Source organism: Calonectris borealis, chromosome 2 (assembly GCF_964195595.1).
Source record: "Calonectris borealis chromosome 2, bCalBor7.hap1.2, whole genome shotgun sequence".
Lineage (NCBI taxonomy): Eukaryota > Metazoa > Chordata > Aves > Procellariiformes > Procellariidae > Calonectris > Calonectris borealis.
The window spans coordinates 145,094,329-145,117,929 of NC_134313.1; the positions used below are offsets into that span (position 1 = coordinate 145,094,329).

Below are 23,601 nucleotides of genomic sequence, written 5' to 3' on the forward strand. Positions count from 1 at the left end.
AGAAAATAAAGAAGAACAAAGAACAAGAAAGCTCATGGGCTGAGATAAGACGGGGGGTTGCTTACCAATTACTATCATGGGCAAAATAGACTCACCTTGGGGAAAATGAACTTAGTTTAATGCCAATTAAGATAGATATTTATTTGCTAATTCAGGTAGTGGGGAAAAAAAAAGGCAAACATTCAAAGAACACCTTCTGCTGCCTTTTTCCAGGCTCCACATCACTCCTGACTCTCCCCACACCGAGCAGCACAGGGCACGGGGTGTGAGGGGTTGTGGTCACTCCATAGCAGCTCCTCTCTGCCGCTCCTTCCTCCTCACACTTTCTGCCTGCTCCAGCGTAGGTCCTCTCCACAGGCTGCAGTTTCCTCAAGAATATCCACCTGCTCCAACGCGGGTCCTCCACGGGCTGCAGTGTGGATATCTGCTCCACCATGGAGTACCTCCTCTTTCTCCTCTTCATCCTCCTCCTCGTCCTCCTCTCACCTTGGTGTTCCCTGTGCTGTTTCTCACTCCTTTTGTTCCCTCCTCCTCTTTCCCTCCAGCCTTTTCTGCCCTTTCTTAAATATTTTTTACGGAGGCACCAGCATCTTGGCTGATGGGCCCAGCCGTGCCCTGCAGTGGGTCCGTTGGAGCCAGCTGGAGCCGGCTGGAACCGGCTGTGTCTGGCATGGGCAGCCCCTGGTCTCCCCTGACAGAGGCCCCTGCAGCCCTGGCTGCCAGCACCTGGGCACCCAGAACAACTCTGTACTTTCTGTTTTCTTTGAGTAGATGCTTGAATTATTTAGTCGACAGCCATGCCATCCTCTTTGGGATTAGGCAGGCAGAGTACTCCAGAAAACCTAGCTGGTTTTAAACAAGAAGTAAGTTACTGCAGGCAATTGACAGATATTTTAGCTGGAAGTCAAGATGGTGGGTGACTCTTAAAGGATCAGAGCGGTATTTTGAAAACCAATGGCTTGGAAGGGATTTATGGATCAGAAGCTGGAGGAGGGTTAAGAGGGGTCAGTGAAGCGTAGGGTCAAGAGGGAATAGGACAAGGAGGAGACAAAAGTCTGTAGGAAAAGTCTGTAGTCTGAGTCAGGAAATGTGAGCCATGAAGCCCGCCTTTGGCAGAGGCAGAAACAGCAGCTGCTCAGCCTAACCCAAGCCTATCCCCATCCTCGCTGACGCCAGAAGCAGAATATGCAGGACATATTCCTGTGTATTATTGAGACTCATGACATAATATGGTATTGCTTGAAAAGTTCATTGTAATTTGGTCCTGACATTCAGTGCTGATAGATTCAGTAAATATCAGACTGAGCAATGCCATCACCGATACCATATATGGTGGAACATGCAAAAGATGCAGCATTTCCATAACAAATTTTGCTCCTAACTGTTTCCATTATGAGGCTTTTACAAAATTAAAGCTACATATTTGTCTCTAAGGAAAGTGTATTTGTTCGTGGCATCCCAAAATAGCTGTTTTCAATGGAGTTACAGATAAATATTTTAGATTTGTGCATAGACCGCATTGAAAATGTAGCCTGAAAAGGGAAAACATTGTAAAGCCGTGATTATCTGAAAGTAATCACGGTGGAATAATGTATATATCTTCAACTCAGGCAACAACCATCTTAGGTTTTGTGGTATTAGAAACATGGCATAAATCTCTAATCTGAAACAACAGGCGCTTTTCTGTGTCTATGTTTGTAAACATACAATATCCAAAGAACGTCTGATAGACGTCAGTAGAGGTTTGATCATGACTCATTAGAGCTTGTTCCTCAAATCTGCTAAGGCATGAATCTTCTTGTTTGTCGAATAGAATTGATCATTTGTCGATTAACTTTTGAAATATGATTTTAACTGTGATTCCAAAGTATGGTATGCCTAGCTACCACAGAAAATTTCTCAGGGAAAAGCAGGCATGGAACAAACTAATCCTTGAGGCACATGAAGACTCTCTTGCAGTTATTCCTACATCTTAGTAATTGAGATAATATGGGGTAATCATCACTAATAAAAATGGATGCCTTTCTGTCAGATGAGTGGAATTATCCTGATTTAATTAGCTAGTGATCTGGCTTGTGCATGTTTACGGCCTTTATCCAATTTTCTAGCAAAGGTTAGTATCTTCTGATATTACGGTATCAAAGAAAACACACAGCCCAGAGTCTGATGTTTCTTGCAAGTGGCTGACTAAGAGTTATGAAGTCATTTTCTAAATGTGAGGCCTAATGTTTTTTGACTAGGCTTATGTACAGCACAAAATCAATCATTCATTATGGATAAAAAAGTAATTTAAAAGCTCTCTCTTTTGTTTGCTTTGATATTGAAAATCTATTTGTGCAAACAAATATCAAATTCTGAGCTGCACAATTTGGTATTCTGTATTTAAAGTGCATAATAATAAGCCTATGTCATGTGATTTTGTTTTCTGCTCTTTTTCTAACTGGCTGAGAATTTAAAAACAGGACAATAATGAATCACAAATAGTAAATGGTCTTTTTACATCAAAGGGCCCATCTTTACACACATGAATCTTTGGACTGTTCTTCCAAGATAATTTTGAACTGAAATCTGTTCATACGTATAATAGTAAGCAATAAGGGGTAGCAAAAGAGCATAATTAACAGTCCAAAATGAATATTAGAGAATAGCCTGTATGGACTAACTCTGAATTTCCTGGAAGAGGAAATTCAGCACTTTTTTCCCCAGTTTTCCTTCTTCTTTCTAATACCTTTTAAATTTACACTTTCCTGGTGCACTTTTCTGCAGCACATCTCATTTTTTGTGTGTGAAGAGCATTTCGGTAAATGATATTTATCTTTTGAGTCCTGTGGGGGGGGAGGGAAAGATATACCAGTTTCCATTTTCAAATATTTTCTTTTTTTACCTGTGCCTGGAGGAAGACTCTGAATTTAGAAACTGAAGACATTGCTTGCAACTTGCAACTAGCAGAGCAGAACTGCATTTGCTGAGCTTGAGGAAGAAAGTTGAAACAAAACCAGCATCAGTTGTAGGAAAAAAATATTCTTGATGCGTTTGGTAACTGCAAGAATGAGTTTACATACTTGACAAATGAGTAGGATACAGAAATGTCACCAAAAAGGGACTCACCAGGGTCTACTGACTAATCCTTAAGTTCTTCAAATTATTTTCTTATTTCATCTGTTATTATGTCTACCTGGAATAAAAAAAATTAGACCCAAATTCAGTAAAACCATGAAGTACATACTTAAGATAACCACGCGCTTAAATGTTCTTGGCTTGTTCTTCATATCTAACCCTAACCCTAACCCTATATAGACTGATCCAAAGACTTTTCGGATTTGATTTAAGTTATAATAGCACAAAGTGAGCAGATATGACATGTATGATGTTTCTACTGATGACTGAAACCTGCAGAGCTGTAGTCCTAGCTCTTTCATATATTTCTGGACTGCAAAGGGAGATTATATAAATGCAAGAGGATTCAATATGCTTTGTATATCTGTTTTAAAGGTGCAAACTCTATTATACTAGTTATCAAAATTATCAGATCTCAATTTTTCCTGGGGAAGCAAAGGGAATACAAGGCATCAGCTAACAGGGAATGGGATTCAGAGGTGATACTAATTAAATGCTGTCACAGCATCCATAGTTCCATGGTAATATCTCCATCAGGGTCTTCAAATAAAAACTGATTACTTTATGAGTAGCCCGTTGTTCCTACTGTTTGGCAGACAGAGTTATAGGCTAAAATGGCCATGTTTTATGAGAGGTCAGATTAGAGCTTCCAGCCTTAATACTTGTACATTTTATAATACTTTCTGTAGAGATTATCAGGGAACATTACATGAAAATAATAATTTTGTATTAAATTATATAGAAATGTCTATAAAGTGTAGCTTGAAAATGCATCCAGCTAAAGCAACATTATCAAGTTGAATGTTTTGAGCTATTTTTAAACCCGTTTTTAGGTATCATTCCTTTTAATAGTGTGCCTTGAATATTTACTTGAAACACACCCAAGTCCATAGAGAAGAATAAAGGCAACCAACTTCAATTTATCCTTCTTCCCTTTTCTCATGTTTCATGCCATCCACCTCTCCAAGATCATTTTGGTTGCTAATAACAGGATTGGTGGACACCCTGCTGGATGGCTTTTGGAAAGGGTATATGTCACCAGCAAACACAGAGCTAGAGTTTCATGAACTCAAGTCAAGTTTTGACTTGTGTTTCTGCATACAGAAAATAAACTTCTTCTTTATACTTTTTGTTTCTTACTTGTTGCAGCATCTTCTTGTAACAGCCTGTTTTGCAAATATAATTTTCAAGTTGACAGTATCCTTCTAATTTGGAATTCAGGGGATTTCTAGTATTTAGTTTTGAGTCTGTTGGTTCATTCCTTTCACGTTACTAAGATTAATGTGAAAACATGAGTACAGATGAAATAATAGTTTCTTCAGCTGTGGAAATGTCATGGAAGATTGCATCACTATAACAAAACAGAAAGCAAAATGAGAAGTGTTACTTATGATTATTACACTGATTTAATGCTAAACTTTGATCTAAAGGTAGTTTCTGTTCTATTCAGTAAATTCTATACAACAGGTTTTGCCAAGTAAACTTTTTCCCTCTGTAACATTAAATCCTGGCAAATTTGTCATTTAAACAGCTTTTCTGATTGAAACAGATCCTTGTGCCTGTTGAAGTGAATGATAAAATTTCACTTCACTGGGGTAGGACAAAGCATAAACTTGCGAGATGCAAAGTGGTGTGTGGTTTAAAGTGAAGAGTAAAAAGCTTCTATGTATTTTTCTTAGTTGGACAGCATTGTTTTGAAGTTGTCCTGGGATTTACAGACAAGCTCTTGCTATTTCTTTTAAGTATGTTGACCAGTCTTTACAATTCTATCAATCAACCTCAAATAATTCAACTAGAAACAATACATTAACTTGATAAGGACACCTGTTCAAGTCAGCTGGTTCTCACAACATCCTGTCCATTTTATATTAATAGTTGTTTTTATCTCCTGTGCACATATTTAAGTCAATATTTATTAAATTAGTTTTGCAAATTATGACAGGGAGTTTACTTGTTTGCCACCTTGTCTTCATAATTGCATATTGATTTCTTCTTTATATTTAGGACATGATGCTTCAGCTGTTTCGGGGACTGGATTTTCTGCATTCACATCGTGTGGTGCATCGGGACCTGAAACCCCAAAATATCCTTGTAACCAGCAACGGGCAGATAAAGTTAGCTGACTTTGGCCTTGCACGAATCTACAGTTTTCAGATGGCTCTTACCTCAGTGGTAAGTTTCTGGAGGCTTTTATTTTTCTTTTAATGCAGCAGTGTGCTTTACTCTCTATGTTCCTGGCTTTTTATCCCATATTATGATGCTGCTTCTAAAACCATCTCTGCAATTGAAGTTACTTGTGTCTCCGAAAACAATTGCTTTCCAGGCAGGATTGAAGTTGTTGTGGTTACTTTGTACCAGTAATCAATTACTGATTACTGGTTCTATATTAAATCATGACTGGTTTCTGAAGGATAGGTATATGCTAGTTTTCTGAAACTCCGTCAGTCTAGCTTCTGTTGTGATACTGACTTCTTTTGCACATTAAGCCAGATAGGTAGGGTGTTTCTGAAGTACCTATTTTAAGATAAAACTCTTGCTGATCCTCAGGTATCTTGCCTGAAAAAATACACAGATACTTGTGAAAATGCCACACTGTCATGCCTCTGATTTTCCATGTTTGTGAATATGGGTTCAATGCTTGCTCCCATATGTTACTGAATGATTCCAAATAGGGCTGTGCTGGAGGCAGCTCAAGTGGACCTGGCAGCCAAAATCACAGCTATTATTTCGCAAGCCAGCTGTTAAAGAGCACCACCAGTATCTCTAGGCCCCCTGCCACTGTTGCCCCTCTCCCAGCAGCTCTCCTGATTGTCCTTGGCTCAGACATGAGCTCACTCTCAGAAGGTCTGGCCCTCTCCTGAACTAATGCTGGTAGAGAAGTCCTGCCAACTCCTCATTTTTTGACCCCGTTTCCACGCTTGCTGGCCCTGCCCCCAGAATCAGCTGCTGTTAGCTTGGCACAGCATCTCTGAAGTGTATTGAAGAGTAACCCTGCTGCATGCATGTTGGGTGTCATTTGGTTTTGTTGCCTGCTCATGAATTTTTTTGTTTCCATTTTCTATTCTGACTATCAGAACTGCCATGGCAGTATCACTTATGCTAAAGACAGGAAAGGGAGAACTGCTGAGAAAAGAAACTGAAAGGAGTCCACTTTGCGTTTTACATCATATTGTAGAAATTTTCCTGGCTCACATTGACAAAAAGCAATCCATTGTTATTATTAGTTACTGTAAGAGTCTTCCCATCATTGTGTGATGTAACTATGACGACATACTAGGTTGCGGCTTCAGTGTGAATGAAGGCAGGAAGCAACAGAAAACAATATCATCATCTTGCTAAACATAGGGAAGTATCCTCGTCACATAAACGATATGTAAACTTGTGTTTTGGGACTGGTTTTTTTCATTGCCTGTAGGATATAGCCTAATCCAAAGCTGAAAGAATCTCTCTGATGAGGTCAGTAAGGATTGATTATGTTGTAACTCAAAACGGAGGTTTGAAGAAAAGGAGAGAAAGGTTGTTCCTGAATTGCTGTAATTTTTCATTTCCCAGTTATCATTCAGTAACAGCTTCAATGAGTATTTCTATTGATCCATAAAATTCTTAAAGCTAAAATTGCAGAGTGTTGTAAGGTTTCCAGCAGGCCGTTTTTTAAAAGTTTTGCATAAAATGAGGAAAAAAAATATCTACAGAACTGAGCAGAAGTTTGTCCATGATCATGTAACCTGCACAGGAAGGAAAGTCAAAAGATCCAGAAATAGAGTGCATCTACTGAGGCAAAAACGTACCAAGTCCTGCTTGTAAGAGAACATTGCCAGAAATGCTACACAAAGGATGTACGTATGCTCAAGTATCTAATACTTCTGTGCTAAAAATCATGTTTCAAAACCCATTAGTTCCTTTAGCACTGCTGTGAACAACAGTTGTTCAGACTAAGGGATTGTCTACATGCAAGTTTGTACTATGTTCCCACAAGCATTCAATTGTCATTGCAGCTATGCTAAAGAGTATTAAAATAATTGAATTATTCAGTGACCAATGACAAAGTATATGGGCATAGACGCGCATAATGGCTTTCACACCTAGAACTTAGTGTATCGTTATTTTCTTATTAAAAAAAAACAGCTATGACCATGGCTTTTTTAAGTTAAAAATTTATTGGTTTTAAAACATTTAATGTTTAACACCTTCAAAATCAACTCTTGTCTGGGTACGTAGAAACCTATGGAGGAGTGTTGCTTACAGCGTGATATGTGGTGTGGTTTTAAATGTCAGTCTTCACTGCTCCTACAGACTGAGTGCTGGTTAGAAACTTTTACTAAATGTGTATTAGCTGACACAGGCCATCAGTTTTCCTTTTCTGAATGTAACTTCTACCTTTGACTAGCTGCTTTGGTGTGCGAATTCTTCTCTTTTTTTCCCTCCATTAAAACTCAGTACAGGAAACAAAGCTTTAAAAAAAAACCCTGTTTTTTAAACATAAAGATATTCTTGACTTTACCATTCCCAAAATAGTCTAAATTGCAGTTCTTCACCAGGCAGTGAGTAAACTTTCATTGACTTCAGCAGGACCAGCTTTGTTTTGAAGTGTTTGCAGAAGAAAATGTTGCATTATAAAAGACAGCATATATCTACACATATATCAATTAATAGAAGTCCTGTCTTGCAAGGATTTGCTTCGGAGTTATGTTGAAAAGTGGTAGTGCAGATAGCCCAGTGATAAAAGGCACATTGCATGCGCTATCATTGTGATCAATACAAGGACTCTGCAGCATTTCCTTCAGAAGAGAAGCTTACTGCAAGATAAACTACAAGAACCATCTTTTGAAGCATCAGATCATTCCCAAGATGCATCCTCATTCATTGCTCACAAAGAAACTCTTCAGATGGGACAAAAAGAGCTTGCCATGAAAGTAATCCAGTAAAAACTAATCCAACCCAAGTACTCTGGGTGCTGCAAATGGTAACTTCAAAGCAGTCTCTCTCTGATAACCAGTTATTTCCACAATGCTAAAGAATCCTTCTGGCAGATCAGTCGTCCGGGCATATTGCTGTCATTTGAAGAAACCTCTTGATATTTCTGTCAGTGAATGAATAAAAGATTCAAACTAATGTTACACAGGCTTGTGGGGGCAGGGTGGAGATCACTACTCCCAGCTGTGGTCAGACTGAGAACTGATACAGGTCTGAAATAACAGCACTAGAAAGAATGAGGTCGGGCAGGGGTGTCTCAGGTGGTGGGTGATAGGGCACGCATTTGATTTCATACAAAGTTAGATTCTTTTTCAAGTATTGATCTTGGCCCTTGGGAAAATTTTGAATAGGCTTTGTGATAACAGAGAAGCTCCATAGGACAGAGGAGATGGATTGATGTGACTGTGTAATTTTAGAGTTTGATAGCAAAAGCTGATGAACTGGTGCAGAAAAATGAGCACTCAGTTCTAACTTTCTCAGAGCAAAGGAGCAAGTGGCTGTCTGGAAAATCTGAAGTTATATTATGAAAAAGAAATAAGCCATTTATCTATTTTTGTTGACTTCTAACTGCCTTAAAGAAAGGAAATGAAGCTGAATCATGGCACACGAGAATGCTAAGTGAGATAAGCACACGCAGTTGTGATCACAGCATCTAGGTGGAGCTGAGGTTGTCCAGCTTTTAAAACCTGACTTGCGTCAGGATCTGAGTGAAACTGGCAAAATGTTAGTGTTTGTAACACACTCATAATACTTTCTTTGAAAACATGTGTGCTTTACCTTAGATGGCAGCACTATTGATGGGTTTTTTTCCCATGAAATGCAAACAAAATTGTTTTATGTCTTCCTTTAAAAAAAAACCCGCTTGTTTTCAGATTTACTGAACATCAGAAGGAAAAACACATCACTTCCTCTACTGATGCTCTAAGTTGTTGAATACTAGACTCGGTTAAATTGACAGATAAAAAGAGAAGACACAAAAAATCCTGCAGTTACTGTCAGTGAATAATTTTAAATTACGCTAGCATTTTATTTGAGTGTTTCTTCAGGATAAAAACTTTCCATCCATTTCTGGCAGTCACTTCAGCACAAATGGTTTACATGTCACATCATGCAGGAACTTGGATTTCATTTTGCTGGTATACTAGCAAGGGAGCATAAAATAATTTTCACTAACTGGGCTTACTTCGTAAAAATAAATATATAAATTAGTTACAGCAACAAAAACAACAACAAAAAAAGATAGAAAAACCCTTTTCCAAAGAGGAACGAGTGCTTTCCTGTTTTCTGCCCACTGTTGCATTCTAATAAACGCCACCTGTTAGTAAATAATGTGAATGTAAACTCTCGTCTGAGCTAATATGATAGTTGAGAGCACAGTCAAAGAACTTTCTTTTGCTTTGCCTTGTTTTTTCCTTTTCTTTATGGCCGCGTCTTCATGATACTATGCTTCCCAAAATCCACATATTTATTTGTATGTAATACACCCTGCAGAGTCCATTCTTATGTTGGGTATGTTCCAGCAGACCTGGACTCTGTACAGCTTTAACCTGAGATGCACTGGAAATCCCTAAATGGACCTGATTCAGCAAGCTATTTAAAGCTCGCAGTTAACATCAAACGTAGGAGTAGACCTATGGAAATTAATCCCCTGCCTCTGGTGAATGAAAGTCAAAATCTGGGCTGTGTTAAAGAGTGCCCTAATGGAATCAGTACAGTGACACTAGATTTTATCCCATGCATAATTTGATAAGAGCATAAATCTTCCTTCCTCTGACAGGTGGAAGTGACATTGTTTTGGTATGCACTGAGCCTTCACTGTTGTGAGGAAGCTCATCACTTTAGGTCTGAGCCCTGATCTCCAGTTCTTTCTTCATGGTGCATTTCTTCAGTACACCCAAATGCCCCTGAAAAGGAAAATGAGTCACAGACAGACATCCAGAGGATCAAAATATGCGTTGTTGAGCTTGTCAGTGCTGTTGCTGAAAGGTTGTGGCTATTTAGGAATGCAGTATGATTAAATTGGTTGGCTTATTTAACGAAAATCTGTCTTCCCTGCTAACACAGAGTTCTGCATAAAAGAGTCCATGTATCTGGCTTTGTGAAGAAATGAGTGAATTTCTCTGATATTTTAACATCTGGATAGCTGAAGGAGTCTTTATTGCATCCTCCCAAACACCCTATAGGAAAATTATTTCCATCGCATAAAATGAGTCATTTATCTCCGGAGCCATCTTAAGAACAAAAATCATTATCAGCACATTGACAGTAAAGCCTGCAGCTGACTAAAAACATTTCAATATATATTTACGTTGACTTCACTCAGATCAGATGTTCACTAAGAGGGCTCAGATTTATATGAAAATAACAATGAAAACACAGATTGCTCAATGTCACAATGTTATCAAAGGGCAATACAGAAATACATGTGGACAAAGTTAGGAAATTAGAATAGAAGTTTCTTTTATTCATCTGCATTATGATCATATAAGATCATTTTCAAAACCGACTATTAATTTTTGTTGCCCATCATAAGAAACTTTAAAGTTTTTAAGACTTGTCTGGAAGAGCAGTACTAGCTGCACTCGTAGAGAGACTGAGGATTTATAGCAAGGTTGTTATTTTTAGAAACACATCCTAGACATAATATGCTAAGGATGCCGTTTCACAGTCAGCATAAGTAGATGTAACATTTCTACTGCTGCTGAAAGGATGGTCCTGCTTTTGACCACATACTCCCACCACTTCCCTTGCATCGGCATTAGTGGTCGCACCCTTGCAATCCGACTGAAAATGAGCCCCATAAAAAGTAGTTATTCATTTTCAGGTGGATTAGCAGACGCAAATCACTGAGCGACCACATGAGTGAAAGCACTGACACACAGAGGAGGGTGAGCAGAAAGATGGGGTCATCCACTCTGTAGACACCACAGTCTTAGATTTGTTGGAGTCAGTTATGAAACCACATCTGAAGTCTTCAGCTGAGGACTCAAATAACTAAACTAACTCAAAGGCGGAAATGTTTTTTCAGAACCTCACAACTCATGCTGACTTACGCTGTTTTGAAGATGTTAGATGAACCAGCTACTGGTTCATTTAAGGCTCTTACTGTATCTGACTTTAACAAAACTTCTAAGGGTATCTGGTTTTTCCCCCCTCAGTGCCAAGGCCTGGGTTCAGGGCTCTGTGCTGTTCCTCCACAGCTGATGCCACAACTCACCCTCTAGACCCGTCAAGAATGCAGGGAATGCAACCCTCTGCTCTGATTCAGGCCCAGGTTTATCATGAACCATAAAAAGCCTATCTTTTAATCTTTCAAAGAAATTATTTCACAGTACACAAGCAAACTGGCTCCACATGAGAGTATTTTCTGTACCAGAAAACTCCTTTTCAGAGCTGCAAACATTAGAATATATATCATGTGATGACAGAGTTTGTCCACATTGAGCTGAGCATGTTTTGCAGCCCTGCAGCTGCACCAATGCAACCTTGCAGAATAAATTTACCTTGTGCTGGTGGAAAAAGGGAAAAAAGGTACAACTTCTAGACAGTTCATATCAGAACAAAGGAAGTTTTGCTGGGCTGGACCAAAAGTTGACTGTGCGCACTATCAAAGGATAATGTCTAACAGAGGATGCTTAGGAAGGAGAGTAAGAATCAGCTTTCAGCAATCAGAAATTTAGAAATTTCCAGTGCTGGAGATTGTATCTGGATCATTGTCTATAATAATTACTGAAGTACCCATCCTCCATAAATTAATCTACTTACTTTTTGAACCATTTGGGCTGCAGTTAACTTCTGCACTGTAAGAAAAGCTCTTTATTTTGTTTGACACCTTATAATTTTACTTGGGTTCCTCTTAATTCTGCTTTTGTGAGGCATTCCCTTTTCACCTCTGGGTGAAATTTGGTATTATTTTGCAGCAGTACAATTCCATTGGTGCAAGAAAAATGTATTCAGTGCAAATAGGCCTTCACATGTTGACATGAAGATAAAATGAAATGTTCTTTTTTCTTTTCTCTTTATTTTCCTTCTCTTTGACTTGAGAAGATACAGTAGATATTGTTAGTAATCGTATGGTACTGACTTACAGTTTTCATACAAATATCTGGTGAATGGACTTTAGGATGTAGAAGAACTGAATGTATAAGGAACAGGCTGTGTTTAATCTGCTTAAAAAAATGAGGGAGAGGGGAGGTTGTAAAAGAGGGAAAGAAAGGCAGAAAATTACTACTGTGTATTTTCTCTATACTATAAAAGAGCATCCTGCTATTGTGTGACTGTACTTCTATCTTCTGTTTTCAGATATAAAAGTATGTGGTGCATTTCCCCCACCCAGTGATTTACATCTTCTTTGTACTATTTTTCTGTTGATTTAAGCGGGTCTGTTTTTACATCTACTCCCAGAGATAATTGAGTGGGTTGGATTGTAAAAACAATTTGATTGTTTGACAAGGTCTCTCCCTGTGTATTTACAAAACTGTTCCCACATAATTTCAAACCATCCTGAAACACTAAAATACGGCCTCAGGTTATGCTGTTATCAGAGCACACAGGGTAAGCAGGCATGGGCCTGTTTGGTACTTGAATGTGAGACAGCCAAAGGAAGAGGAGCAGAGAAAATAGCATATTCTCCCTGGAGCTTGTGCTATTCCAAAGTGAAGGCAGGTGTCCGTACACTGCTGACAGAAATGTTCTTAGGGCTTAATATATAATAAAAATGAGTTGCTGACACGTTTTTGCAGTGGCAGGGAAGTATCCGTAAATTTTCTCTGCTCACTGGCCAAAGTCCTGCTGTAGAAGGTATTTCTGAATGAAAATTCCCTTGTACAGGTACACCTAAGGAAATTTCTCTTAGCCTAACAATATTTAGTACTTGTTCAGTGTTGCTGTCATGGAATTCTAGAGCTCAAAAGCAGAAGAGACATGAAATCATCCAGTCCTTTTGTGGCAATCAGGCAGGATTGTTCTCTGTTATGTCATTTCTAATGTTTTGTCCATGTTAACTTTAAATGTGCCAAGAAACAGGGATTCCATTTCTTCCCATGGGAGCCTGTTCCAAAACCTCTATATAATCATTCTCAGAAAGTTTCCTTGATGTCCAGCCTTCAGTTTCCCATTCTTAATTTAACTCCATTATATTCTTTGTTATTATATGCTGAATGGTAGCAGATGGCCAAGGTCTTGTAGTTGGCTCCCTGCACTAGAGAAATCAGTTACATATTGCTGTATACATTCGTCCCTGCAAAGCGTGAAAAGATAATTAATTTGATAAACAGTGGAAGTATAATAGTCCTAGATTATCCAGATTTCAGTAAATTATAGGGCACCAGTAAGTTCAACTAGATTTCTCTAGACTTCCCATCTTCCAGAATTAAGTGGATAAATCCAGAGGAAAATATGTTATGCTAAAAGAATTATTGAGCTACAAGGTGAATTCCTCAGTTTTGGGGATCTTACAGATAGCTTGGTAACAAGCTGCAGAGATCACAGGCAGGCTGTGAGTCACTGTTTAGATGCACGAAAAGAACAAATGGAAATTTAGGCTATTACGTGTAGGATATTTTATTAGAAATAAGAAAATACTGATGCCACAACACAAATTAGTTGACCAGTCCTCATCTAGAATACTGTGAGTTGTTCAGTTTCTCTGTGATTGAGAGGTGTGATTTTGGACAGGAACAGGTATAGGGAAGGACAGATTTCTGTCTAACGATCAGGGAAGGGGGGACACTATTTTCTGTGAGGCAAGAAGAACCTGACTTAATTTAACAAAACGAATCATGAGAGTAGATACAACTGATATCTAAAAACATCAGGAAGGAGACAGAGAGGGAGAACATGAGTTAAAAAAACAATAGTGACATGAGAACTAGTTAGTTTAAACTGGGCTTAAATAACTTTAGACAGAAAGTTAGAAAACAAGTAGTGAGATTCTGAAGCAACCTACAATAGAACCAGTGCAGGCAAGAAATATAACTGATTTTGAGAGGGCGCTTGATGAATGTCTGTGATGCAGTTGGCAAATCTTGATGACTGAAGCAGTCCATTCCGGTTCCATATCTCTGTATTTGCCCCTTCAAGATTTCATGTGCATTATATAGTCAATTTTATCAAAGAGATGCACTTCACAAGCTCCACCCTGAATGGAAACAGCTTTTAGCGGGTCAGATCGATTGGCATAAATGTCAGAACAAAATCATTTTCCAGAGAAAGAAATGGTGAGCTACTTAGCTTTATTAAGATGAGATGGAGCAAATAGTGGAGATGGTCTCATAAGCCAAAGGAGGCTACAGTTAAAATAAAGGCTAGCATGAGAGCTCAAAGAATTAAAATGAGACATAAAACAGAGAGACACTCCACTGAAGAAGTGAAAAGACAACCTGGAAGTTTCCCAAATACGGTTGAAAGGTGATCTGAAGGCAAAAATGGAATCTTCTTTGGGACAGCAAGTTGAAAAAGTCCAGATGGAGTGGAAGTCTGGTTGCAACATTCCCCATCTGGAAATGGGATGAACCTGGCAAGTTACATCAGTGAACGACAACCCACCTGACTGCTGAAAACCTGATCAGAAGGCTTTCCATGAAACAGGGGATGCCAGAAGAGCTTGGATAAACTTAGAACTGGCTAACAGAAATAACCTGCAACAAGGACTTGAGCTGAAAAATCAGCACATGAAAGTAAGCAGAAACGTAAGCTACTGTGGAAGTAAAGTGAACACCTGAATGTGAAAATGAACCTGTCAGGAGACTGTCTGTTTATAATTTTTTTACTTAGTGTGCATCCTGCAGACTTACCATTTCCCAGCTCAAATAATAGAAATGCCTACTGAAAATCCCAGGGAAGCTGACTTCAGCATTGTACTCTATATGAATGGTGAGGAAAAAGACCAGAAAGGAGCACTTCTGGTAGCCTAAGTAGCCCAGCTCTGGTGGTGCTTCAGAATTTATACTCAGCCTCAGCTATCCAGATCTGCTATAAGGCCATGATATATATGTCAAGGACAGCCATCAATCTGAGTGGGCTTGGATACTACTAAGAGCTAGAGAGAGGAAGAAGAGAGGGACACCTGAGGACACTTGCATTCTTACAACACGCAGATACCACAGAGTCTGACAAGACATGTTAGCAGTGATTGGGTTTTGCAATCAAGGTAAAGCAAAGAAGCCAAAGGCACTCTGGGGATCTCTAAGATTTGCCACAGAAATTGAATATTTTCTTATTGAAAGGAATCAGAAGATGATATAGCCACAGAATCTGCTTGTCTGAAACTCAGGAAAACAGTTCTGTGTTTAAAAGACAACGGAAAAGAAGATTCTGATCTCTAAGTTGCCTTTGTAGGTAAGTAGAAAAAATGCTGTATTTGGTTTATAAAACAAGAAAAATTGACATCAGTGCCAAGATTGAGAAATAATTCAGTTAAATAGAAGTGTCATGAAAGATGACTGCAGAATGCTTTTCAAAAATACAGAACCAGCCAAGACATATTAGTATATACCAAAAACTCCCAATATAGTTCAGGAAATTCCTCCAGACTGAAAGTCAGACCTTGGAGGTACAAGCAGTGGCTTGAGTTTTTGTTTAGGTCAGACAGATGAGTAGCAGTAGTCAAAATTGGTCTATTAAAATGTATAACTGGCTCTATGAAATGTGCAGAAAGGTCATAAATTAGTTACCGAATGAGACATGCTAAAAAACTTAAGTAGGAGATTTGAAAATAAAACTTCTAATTGTTCTGAAATGCACACAGAAGTTGTCTGTTGTGAAACTGGGAAAACTGAATTTGAAAATGGAGTCTGTAGAATTCAAGTGCAAATGAGAACAGCTAAAGTAGTGGATAAACTAATGATTGCTTTGGATTTTGCTATCTCTGTAACGAATGCAAGGCAAAGTTGTTCTACAGATACAGTCTATGAAAATATCCTTTAAACTTGTGATCAACATGGAAGAACTGATTTGTGGGCAACTGGTTTGCAGTTAGCAAGTTGTTCTGCTCTCCAGGGCAACTGTCCTAATGACATAGGCATCTTATAGTAGCCTTCCAGTAAAGAAGAAAAAAAAAGGAATGACTGCATACTATTTGAAGACTCTACATTTTTGCTTTTAAAGTTCAGATTGATTTGAAACAGGATCAGAGTTTTGATCATTTGCTGAGCCTGAGTGACAAAGAGCAGATGATAAAAAGAAAAAAATAAAAACAACTAGCATTACAAAACATGAGCAATTAATCGAGTAAGCACAGATACAGGAGAAAACTGATGCGAAAAAGGAGGGAAAGCAACCACCTGCAAGTTCATGCTGATTGTGTTCTGACGTCTTGTAGATTTAAAAAAGGAATAACAAGAGCAGGGACTTTCTGCTTAGGAAGCAGGAGGTTTTTTTTTTTTGATTTAACAAAGATATAAGTTGTACCATGTGGGCCCCATGCAAGATTGTAACCATGGAAACCTGCCATGTAAACAGCTAGTTCATTGTTGACCAGCAGGAAAGAAGAAATAAGTTTTGAAGAAATATGTAGAGATAGAGATGTGCCTTCAGCTAGTTCTTGGGCTTTACCCTTAGCTGTGATTCCGAAGAAAATGACAACACCGTATTTTGTGTGGCTATTAACATCCAAAATTAATACCTTTAACTTAAAAGAATTATTGTTTATTACAATGAATAAATAGTACCCTTAATGCTGTAGTACTTGTTTTTCACCTTGATTGTTAGTAGTAGATAATGTCAAGCAGGTCCAAAGGACAAGGAAAGTATACTAACTTTCAAAAAAACTTTGGAGGCAATTCAGAGCAAAAGGTCTTTGGCTGGGACAAGTTGAGTAGCTAGTGGAAAAGGCAGTCCACAGTATTTCTTTCTCCTATTCTGCACAGATTCATCTGCTGTACTTAAGGTAAATTACCTGGTTTTGGAAGAAACATTTTTAACAGCCTTATTCCTAGCACAAATGATCTGAAAATACATCTGCTCTGTTCTGCAAAACAGGAGGAAGAATGCCTAGTGGATGGTGAGTTGCTTCCAAAAGGTCTTCCAAAGGTCTTTTACCTTGCACATACAATCTATGAATGGAGGAGTTTCCACTAAAGCCAAGAAACTTGCATCTGTACAGAACTGTCAACTCCACAGCCACCCACCTGTACAGATGTCCTGGTTTTGGCTGGGATGGAGTTGATTTTCTTCCTGGTGGTTGGGGTAGTGCTATGTTTTGGATTTGGTGTGAGAATGGTGTTGATGGCACACTGACGTTTTAGTTGTTGCTAAGTAGTGTTTATATAGTTAAGGACTTTTCGGCTTCCCATACTCTGCCAGGTGCACGACAGGCTGGGGGGGGACCATAGCCAGGACAGCTAACCCAACTGGCCAACGAGGTATTCCATGCCATGTGACATCACACTCAGCATATAAGGCTGGGGGAAGAAGAAAGAAAGGGGGGACATTCGGAGTGATTTTGTCTTCCCAAGTAACCATTACGTGTGATGGAGCCCAGCTTTCCTGGAGGTGGCTGAACACCTGCCTGCCGATGGGAAGTAGTGAATGAATTCCTTGTTTTGCTTTGCTTGCATGTGCAGCTTTTGCTTTACCTATTAAACTGTCTTTATCTCAACCCACAAGATTTCTAACTTTTAACTTTCCAGTTCTCTCCCCCATCCCACCGTGGGGGAGTGAGCAAGCGGTTGTGTGGGGCTTAATTGCTGGCTGGGGTTAAACCACAACAACAGAGCATTGTGTTCCTATTACAGAAAGTTTATTTATGCATTGACCAACATTGCAAAGTTATTTTAGGTGAAAAACTGTATAAAAGAACAAGAGAGTAAAACTTTTAAAATTTTCAGTGTTGGAAATGGTTCTTACAAGTTCTTCTCCTTTGCCTATCCCTTTTCAAAACCCTTTCAAAACCCTTTTTGGCTCATACTGGTCACAAATTCTAGAGCTTACAGTTCCATGGCAATATTGTCACAGCAGTACCACAGACTTAGATGATAATCTCAGTAGTATGGAAAGAACTTAAGCCACGCAACAAACCCCAAACATTTAGAGGTGCTTAAATCTCTACAGTACCTTCACTGTTATTTGTATGAGAGAAAGTTTGAGAACAGGACAGATTGAGTGCCTTGGTGAAGTTCTGATTGCAAGTGCAGCCCTGAGTGGAACCATGGGGAATATGTTGGCAAAGAAACATGCATCCTCAAAGGATTTTTATTTTCTCCTTTCATGTAGTGTACAGAAGGACAAATGTTTATAGCTTATTCACTGGGACAGCTGTGATGATCCCCTGCTCAGTTAAAAGCTTCCCAGACGAGAGCATCGTAATATGTGAATTGAAAAATTGTTTGGCAGGTGGAATTTAGTATCGTCTTTGGATAACACAATGATGGTAGCAGATGATAGTAGTCTGGAAGTAAAGATGAGATACAGAATCAACAAGGAGTGGGGAGAAACAGCAGGTATCAGTGAAAGAAAGATTCAGCTGTGCTTAAACTGTTACACTGTTAAACTGTTGCACATTTTGGGATTTGGAAATCCCTGCTCAAACTAAAGGAAGAATTTTACTCAGTGGAAGGCACAGAGAAAGTGGAAAACAAGTGCAGGATATGCCATGGTTGTATGGCAAAGAAGTTTCTTCCTAAGAGAAAAATAGATTCAGCTTGCTACAGTATCCCTAAGAGTACCAGTGAAGCACATGGCTACTGATGTATTTGGACCTCAGCATGGAGGAGAAGCCCATCAGTCAGTATTAGCTGTTAGCAGTAGGCTAAGGCTGCTAAGGCTGAGATGGCTTTTTGAGATGGCTGAGGATACACAAAGCAAGGAAACAAGAGGCTTGACAGTAGCAGACATTGTAATGAATTAATTCTTCACTAGGTGTGGGATCCCAAGCAAATTGCACACAAACATAAGGGAAGAGTTCTGGTAGGAATCTGCAATTTTGAAACTTTTCAGTCAAAGCTGGAGTTTAGCTGTGTACCTTTATAGAACAGCACAAAAGGGACTGGAATCAGCATATAATATTCATTCTGATAGCATACAGAAGTCATTAAAGCTATAGTGTGCCTCAGCATTCATTATGTCTAGATATGAGCTAATGATCTACATTTATGTCATGCACACTGCGTGGATCTGCAGGGACCATGATTGTCCTGACAGGAATCAGAGAGATTTGGACCACTTGGTTGATGCAGAAACTGTCCTAATTTGGAAGACCTCACATCTTTCTGAGGAAAAATTAGTGATAATCTCTCCTAAGTTAAAAATGCTCAATGGCTTATAACATGTACAAAAGCTTTTAAAAGATGGGGGGGAGGAGGGGGTTGATACTGTCCCAGAGGGCTAGGAGAAATTAGGGGATAAAAATCAATACTGAAGAAATTCAGAGAGTACTATTGTCCAATGCTGACCTGAATAAATGGAGTGGTGAGTAGGAAGTCAAGAGATAGATCCCACGGTAAACTCAGCATTGTCCAGCCAATCCCCACTGAGCACCTATCAAATATATATACATGCTGCCAGAAGAAAGTTGAAAAAACTGTAACAGTGATAGATTCCCAATTAAGATAAACCTACCAAGGCTTTGTAGGTTGCCCGTGTCACAGGCAACCTATTACTGTTAAAAGCAAAAACCATTTCTTGGGCATATCTGAGAAATAGTTGAAAGGAAATTGGACAAAGGAGGAAAAACTATAAGGGGACTTGGAAAGCTGTATGAATATCTCCTGACATCATAGAAATACTGTAAGTGGGATTTATCTGACCAAGTGTAGACATCTAACTCTAAGCTAGTCCACTGATCAAGTAGCCTAGTAGTAATCAAAGGAGATCTCCTAATCAGTGTAATCAGTAAAGTGAAGAGTGAGTTATCTCAACTTAAAGAAGACAGTTAACATAGGTCAGATGAATCAGACTCTAAATGTATCTACTTCTTTCCACTACTGTCAAGGGTGACAAGTTCAGATGTGAACATCTACATGGTATTCAGATCTGAAGTCAGCTGAGATTAATCCAGCCCAGGTCAATCCTGATATCATTGCTGTTTGGGCTCTTGGTGAGTCATAAAGAACATCACTATCAAGGATTCCATTGAGATATGGGCAGAGCTGATACTGCTCCCGGTGAAATGACGTCTAATTGAAGCATAAAAGCAGTGGTATGTTTTGGATAAATCTGTAAAAGCAATTAAGCACTTTTCTGGAATATATAGCTGAAATAATAAGAACCACCACTCAAAATACATGCCATATGCAAGGCCAGTTAGGAATCTAAGCTATGTGGCTGAGCAGGTTTGACTGAAATCTGAATGGAAGTGCAGAAGAGCCAGTGGTGTTTGACAAGATACCTGTCTGTGAGAGTGAGAGAAGCAATGGGAAGCAGTGCACAAATACATACAAGTCACACACAGACATCAATAGGAACATATACAGCAAAACGCTGAGAAAGCTGAGGGCTTCTGGGTGGAGTATTTGGAATAAGTTCTAGAGGAAAACTATATCCTCCTGTTTGATTTGTCCAGGGAAATGGGATTTTCTACACCTTTTTTATGAAGCAAAACAAAGAAATACGTGACTTCCATCATCACTTCATGTCTTCTTGCCCCTCCTCACCTAGCCTATAAAAAATTAATATATGAGTCCTCTGTCTTGATTAAATTTTCAGGCAGAAGACGCTATAAACTAATACAGCCTGAGGATGTCGTGTCTTTGAAAAACATGGAATGTTTTTTTTCTATGTATACATTGTTATATACATAGCAGAAACATTTTGGGTGTAAGAAAATGCAAGGCCTAAATCTGTGAGAATCTTACTACCCCTAAAAGTAAGGTATGAGCTTGAAAATGAAAGCTGTCAGGAGCTGCCAATGTATAATATCTTTGGGAGTACCGTAAATCAGTTGAGGCTTTCTAGAGTGGTATGAACGTCTCATAATACCACTTATAGCAATAATTTTCAGAGAATAATTAAGTAAAATATTTTAATCCACTTGGAATATCAATCATATTAAGATAGATGCTAACTAAGTGCTAGTTTGTACTAGCACCACTTCTACTGACTGGCTGCATGGAACAGGCAAACTAGCTATTTAGTTCACTCTGGCATAAAGCCTGGCACTTCTTTGGTGATGGTGAACAAAAATTTTAGCTCTTTTACAGGGTTCACCACAAAGTATGGAAAACAAGAAGTTTTTTCACAAAATGTTAAGACCATTCATGGAAACCCAGTTGTTTCTGTTTTTTTTTTAAATGCTTTCTATTAAAGAGTGTCACTGAGTTCTTCAAGTGCAAGAAAGGAGCATGGCATGGATATCATGTTAGAGTGCATAGAATTATGTTGAAGATTTTGAAATTCCAGTAAAAAAACAGATAGGAGAACCTTTGAATATTTTTTAATTGGGGGGGGAGGGGAAGGGGAGGTACTTTTTCAGGTATTCTGTTGGGGGGGTGGTACTTTTTCAGGTATTCTGTTGGAATCAAAGTATAATCAAACACACTTTTCCTGACTATTTTGTATTTTTAAACAGCTTCAGTGTGAGTACTTGAGTAAATTTCTTCTATTCACTAAGAGTAATATATATTTTTTATGTTCATTAGAGGTAGTGCAGTTTTGGCTACCTTGCAAATATGTTATTGATCACTTCAAAGAATATGGTTCCATCACTGGTACTGTAATTTCAATGACAGTACATCTCAGAAAAAGATTTAGCTAATGCTTTTTAACCCTGCTTTATTTGGATATATATTTTTCACATGATTCTTACATGTTCTGCTTCGTATTGCATTTGCAAGGACAGAACCAATCAAGTCATTCTTAAAATGCAGCAGATGATTGCTGGAAAATTTGAAAATCTTGGTGTGCAGTTTAGTATGCTGGGTTGATCTGGGTGCCATGTTACATTAAGAAAAAACATATCTCAAAACATGCTCAGTATAACATCTAAACAGAAAGGATCAGAGGTAGATATATATCTTCTTAATGTAATGGTATTTTCCTTAATTTTGTTTGCATATTTATATTCTGGCTCCATAAAATGAAAACCAGCTTGGAAACATAGCTTGAAAATTGGAAGTGCTTTACTGGTTTACATTTTTGTATGGCTATTGCAGTAGGTCGTAATAGCCACATACTTCAGCTGGTATAAATCAGCATAGCTTCGTCGAACTAAGCCAATTTATAAGGTGAATAAGAGGGTCTGTCTTTAAATTAACAGTGAATATTTTGCATTTGGTTTATTTTTATTTTACATTCAAATTTTGTACTTAATTGTCTTTTTGTTTCTCTTTCGCTGTCTGATGCTGCCCAGACATTGCTTTGAAATGAATGGGACTATTTAAGTTAATAAAGACACAGCTGGCACTGTGTAGATTCAGTGCTACTAAGCTATGGATAGATTTAAGGGATTTGTAACACTAAAGACATCCTGCACCTTATGTAATTTAAACACCAGAAGAATTAAACAAGGAGGGGCCTGTGCATGGTATCAGTTCTTGTGGGAAAATATGCTTCAGTGACTTACTGGCACTGGTTTTGGAATGTGGCATTTAAAAGTACCTTTTTACAGTGGGAAAGAATTTGGTCAAGAATAAACAGTCTGACCTTGTGAAATGGACCAAAGTCTGTGCATAACCTAGTTCCAGAAAACCAGTTTTCACCAGTCTGTGAAAAAAAATAACAATCAGTTTATAAAAAATGCAACTAGATTTTCTAGAGAAAAAATAATGTAGATGGAACAGAGTGAAAAAAATTGTTATTCAACTATGGACCTCTCTGGTTTGTGGGAAGCTGGCTATGAGCTTTAAACATGGTTCAAACCATAATTTCAGAGGACATTAAAAGCAGACAGTGTCATACATTGTAAGGTGAATTCAAGTCATATATGAGATAAGTGAATAATTTTCAACAGAAATCAAGGCCATTTGTATTACCGTCAATATCTGAAAATGTAAAAACCATGATTTTGCAGTAAAACTGAATTTATAGTATGAGCTAAGTTTTAAACATGAAGCTTGGTATCTCCAGACATAGTCACTTGACTAGCAAGGATCTTTTGATACAAATGAAGAAGAAAAAAGGTGGAACAATAGAATGACTCCATTTTTGGTTTAGCTTCAAATTTTGCTGATGGTGAACTGGCACACTATTATTGAATCTCCATGGTATGAAATCCTAGCTTCAATGCAGTCAATGGAAAACATCTCTTTAACTTCACTGTGGCCAGGATCTCATTCCAGGTTTTCATATTCTATTTGAAAAAATACAGACACTTTCTCTGAACAAATATTCAAGCTGCTTTGGAGGAGTGGAGTATACAGAGAACAGCAATGACCTTCGGAAATGGTATTGATACAAGTGCCTATCCAATTCACGAGCTTTGGCCACAGAATTCTCACAGGTACTTTGTACAATACAACCTCTTTTTTTTCCCCCTAGTGTTAACACAACAGTGTCAAAATAAAATATTAAAATTCTCTAGGCCTTGCAGGTGATCCATTTATTAATGCAAGAGTGAATGAAAAATCTTACGACGGT

At 38.4% G+C, this 23,601-nt stretch overlaps 1 protein-coding gene across 1 annotated transcript in view; it reads left to right on the top strand.

Annotated features, from left to right (window-relative positions):
• CDK6 (cyclin dependent kinase 6) overlaps positions 1-23,601 on the top strand; it is a 141,742-nt gene that overhangs the window by 52,622 nt on the left and 65,519 nt on the right. Inside the window, exon 4 of the mRNA XM_075143762.1 lies at positions 5,122-5,289. Coding sequence (XP_074999863.1) covers positions 5,122-5,289 — 168 coding nt within the window. The remainder of the gene's footprint in view (positions 1-5,121; positions 5,290-23,601) is intronic.